Source organism: Olea europaea, unplaced genomic scaffold, assembly GCF_002742605.1.
Source record: "Olea europaea var. sylvestris unplaced genomic scaffold, O_europaea_v1 scaffold74, whole genome shotgun sequence".
In the NCBI taxonomy this organism is placed as follows: domain Eukaryota; kingdom Viridiplantae; phylum Streptophyta; class Magnoliopsida; order Lamiales; family Oleaceae; genus Olea; species Olea europaea.
In genome coordinates this window covers 184,366-187,777 of record NW_019265805.1, presented here as the reverse complement: position 1 = coordinate 187,777, position 3,412 = coordinate 184,366, and the positions used below count along the sequence as shown (strand labels likewise).

General features: G+C 35.1%; 1 protein-coding gene and 1 long non-coding RNA gene across 7 annotated transcripts in view; one reads left to right on the top strand and one right to left on the bottom strand.

The window, feature by feature from the left end:
• The window catches only part of LOC111391004, a 5,310-nt gene extending 3,638 nt beyond the window's left edge, over positions 1-1,672 (top strand). For all 3 annotated transcript variants that reach the window (XM_023016140.1, XM_023016139.1, XM_023016138.1), the window contains exon 4: positions 1,308-1,672. In XM_023016140.1, coding sequence (XP_022871908.1) covers positions 1,308-1,492 — 185 coding nt within the window. In that variant the 3' untranslated portion in view covers positions 1,493-1,672. The remainder of the gene's footprint in view (positions 1-1,307) is intronic.
• A 326-nt stretch (positions 1,673-1,998) lies between these two features.
• LOC111391005 lies at positions 1,999-3,149 on the bottom strand. Of its 4 annotated transcripts, none has more exons than XR_002702044.1 (4): positions 2,978-3,149; positions 2,598-2,727; positions 2,341-2,521; positions 1,999-2,221 (listed from the first exon to the last, which is right to left on the bottom strand). It is a non-coding gene; the product is annotated as an uncharacterized LOC111391005 (long non-coding RNA). The 4 variants fall into 4 exon arrangements; XR_002702046.1 differs by having other exon boundaries at positions 2,609-2,727; XR_002702043.1 differs by having other exon boundaries at positions 2,341-2,727.
• Positions 3,150-3,412: the final 263 nt, after the last annotated feature.

The following is a 3,412-nucleotide window of genomic DNA, read 5'->3' as shown; positions in this document are numbered from 1 at the left end:
TATTAAGCCCCTGTTTGACCCCCATTACCTGAAAATGAAAATGGGAAAAATAGTATTTTTTTAGAAAAATGAACGGTTGAAAAAGAAGAAAAGTTTTCGTTTTACGTGTAATATTATTTTATGGAAGATTGTGTGGTTGAAAATAGGAGAGAGAAAAATGTAATGTAATGTAATTTAATTTAATGGAGATCAAACAGGGGCTAAATGCCAAATCAGATTCTCCTTCAAAATCAATTGCTCCTCTCCCATTCACGAAGAATCCTAATTTCATCTCAACTAAGCTTCTTCCTCAAATCAATTGATCCCCAACGTTCACCTGAAGAACCCTAACCCTCAAAATGGATTCGTGAAGTATGGGAACAAAGAATAGACCATTATTCTAGGTTGCAATCCCAACTGCAACTCAAGCACCCAACCTGCAAGATTGAATCGAAAGTATGTGAACAAACAATAGGCCACTCTTCTATGTCGTGATCCCCAAATTCAGCTCAAGAATCCTAGCCCCGATCAAATTGCGAAGTATGTGAGCTAAAAATCCGCAATTGTTCTACACACTTGAAGGCATACACATGGACGGTTCTGATGAAGGTAATTCCGCCATTTTAGTGGGCTTAGTGGAATAATTTTTTTCTGCCTCTGTTTTGGAAATTTAGATAAATAACTCATTTTTGGCTTTATTTAATAATGGATTTCTTGGTTCTTATTTCTGTGCTTTTTTTTATTATAATGACACGACCCGAAAAAAATTGAAGTTGTGCGATAACTCAATTGGAAAAGTTTCTGCAATGTTTAATTGATGTGAAACCAAGCACTTAACGTTGAGTCTGTCAAACTTTAATAGAAAATGCATGATTTTTGGTTTTGCGTTTTTGATAAAGTTGAGTCTCTTATTAACAATTTTCACATTTAGCACCTTAAATGTGAGACGGTGAAATTGCAGTACATTTTGAATGTTAAAGTTGAATATTTTCTTCTTCATATGTTACTGTCCAAATGTTAATGAGTTGTAATTTTATGACAGAATTAACTATGCCGAACGAGATTAGATGTTTCTAAGCTTGATGAACTCTTAATGCCATGCTTACAACTTAATGCTATTCACAAAGTTGGATTAAGCACGTTGTTGATTTTCGTTTGGAAATTTTGTGCTAGAGTATAAACAAACAGCTCATCCATTAAATATTGCCCTCATACCTTCAAGTTCCTAGATGTTAATTATGAGTAGTAAGCATAAATGTTGGTGTGTGTATTGCCAATTCATTACGATAACCATATGACTGTCTTACTGTTCGTGGCTGCAATGGCAGGTTTCCATGGCATGGAAGAATATGTGCAATTTGAGGGTGAGTCCAGTGGTGAAAACCGATGTGTTTGTTCGGGTAACTCTCAGCCCGACATTCCAATTGAAGATTTGTCTTGGGTATTGAAGGATTCACATAATCGAACAAGAGGAAGTGGAAATCTCATTCAATGTTACTATCCGCAAGGGTAAAGGTCATGTAGAAAAGAACGGGAAATAGAAGGGAAGAACTCCGTGAAATTAGACTGCCTATGTTGTTGATTTAAAAAATGTTAGAATATTCATCAAGTTGGACCAATGTTATTGTATTCGTAATGTGTTTTTAGTTATGCCGTTGTATGCACTTCTTATAAAGCTTGAATTGATTTTGTTCACCTGGGATCTTACCATTATTCGGGAAATTGAATTGATTTGATTTGATATTTTACCATGTGTAGGTATGCTTGTTGATGTTGTTAGTTTCATTCATCAAGATATTATAGAATCATTTGAAGATAGTTACAGTACTATAATATTTGTAGTCTAATTACATTACTGCTGCAGTTAAGACTTCGAAGACTTGCTTTCGTACAAGTTCCACGATGTTCTAATACCTCATTCTTCAACTAGTCGAAAGCTAATATAGTTATGGCAACAGCAACATACTGATTTCATGTAGTGCTTTAAACATAATTCATCTCAACGTCTAGTGCTTAAAATAGTTATGGAAGCAGCAACCCACTGATTTCATAAATGTGAATATGTTCTATCTCAACAACAACATTGTACCATCCCAATCTGACTTCAATTTACATGCCAAAAACAAAACTTTGGACATTACAAAATACGAAATCGGTTGAAAACTTTAGTATAGAGGTGCTTCACAATTGTTCCATCCTTGATCTGCTTCAAATTGTTGGTGTGGTATATGGCTCTACTTAACTGAGATAAATGAAGGACAAAAAGCATAAAGATGTGTCATTAAACATTAATTAAATAAACAAATAATGATAGAACTGGGAATGCAATAAAAAATAATACAGTAAAATAGAACAAATTACCAGAATTTTTAATGAAGCAAATTGTAGCTGTTTCCAAGCACAACCAGTCCCAGTTCCTATTACCATAAATGGTGGACAAAGGCAACGGATACCCCCCTTCCATTGATTGCAAACATGAATATGTTATTGGCAGTGACAGACAGATGAATTGCTGCCAAATTTTTTACTCTTCTCAGCAACACTGCAAAATTAACAATCTTTAATCCCTTCATCTCATTCGAGAGTTTAAATAGGAGGCTTTTTCTGAAATTCAGTACCTAAAACACACCTACTACCAAATTTTAATTTAGTGTTATTCATTTCATCAACAAGCAAAGTAGTTCCATCAGGATTCAAATCCTTCAACGGTCAAAGTAGTTTCATCAACAGGGCCTTTTTTCCAGTCACCTGTTTCAACAATGAGCTATCTTTATTAGAGCCAAACACAAAATACCCAACATTCACATTGGCAGAATACCCAAAATGAGTGTTAATTGGATTATGGAGAGGAATGGTATAAACATGTTTTTCCTCCATTAACGACTAGAAAGTAGTGTGTTCTTGACCATTATCGGAAAGACGAAGATGCAAACCAAAAATAAAATGAGTTATGAACAAAACCAATTTTCCATTCAAAAATCATCAATTCGTGTCCTACCATATCATGGGAAATTACCCGAATGAATTGAATGGATTTTCAGAATACAGAGACTTCATGTGAGATTTTATAGAAATGGATTTCAGGATGATAGGATTTGAGAGATTTTTGGAGAATCTTGGTTCAGATACTTAGGGTTCTTCGCGAATGGGAGGAAGTAATTTGAGAGAGATTTCACACTAATTGGGTTATAATTCTGTAAAGTCGTGTGAAATGAAATTGGTAATGCCGTGTTTGGATGCTCCATTACTAACGTGGAAGCTTAGTTGGCAAATCACTTACTACTTGGAAGGAGTTAACCGGCCACGTCATTTTTCCATTCGCCACATCAGCACGTCTATTAACGGTTTTGAACGGGTGAGTGATGGAGTTGAACGGAGCAAAGTTCAGTGGCCAATGAGACAATTAATGAAGTTCGGTGAATAAATCGTGACT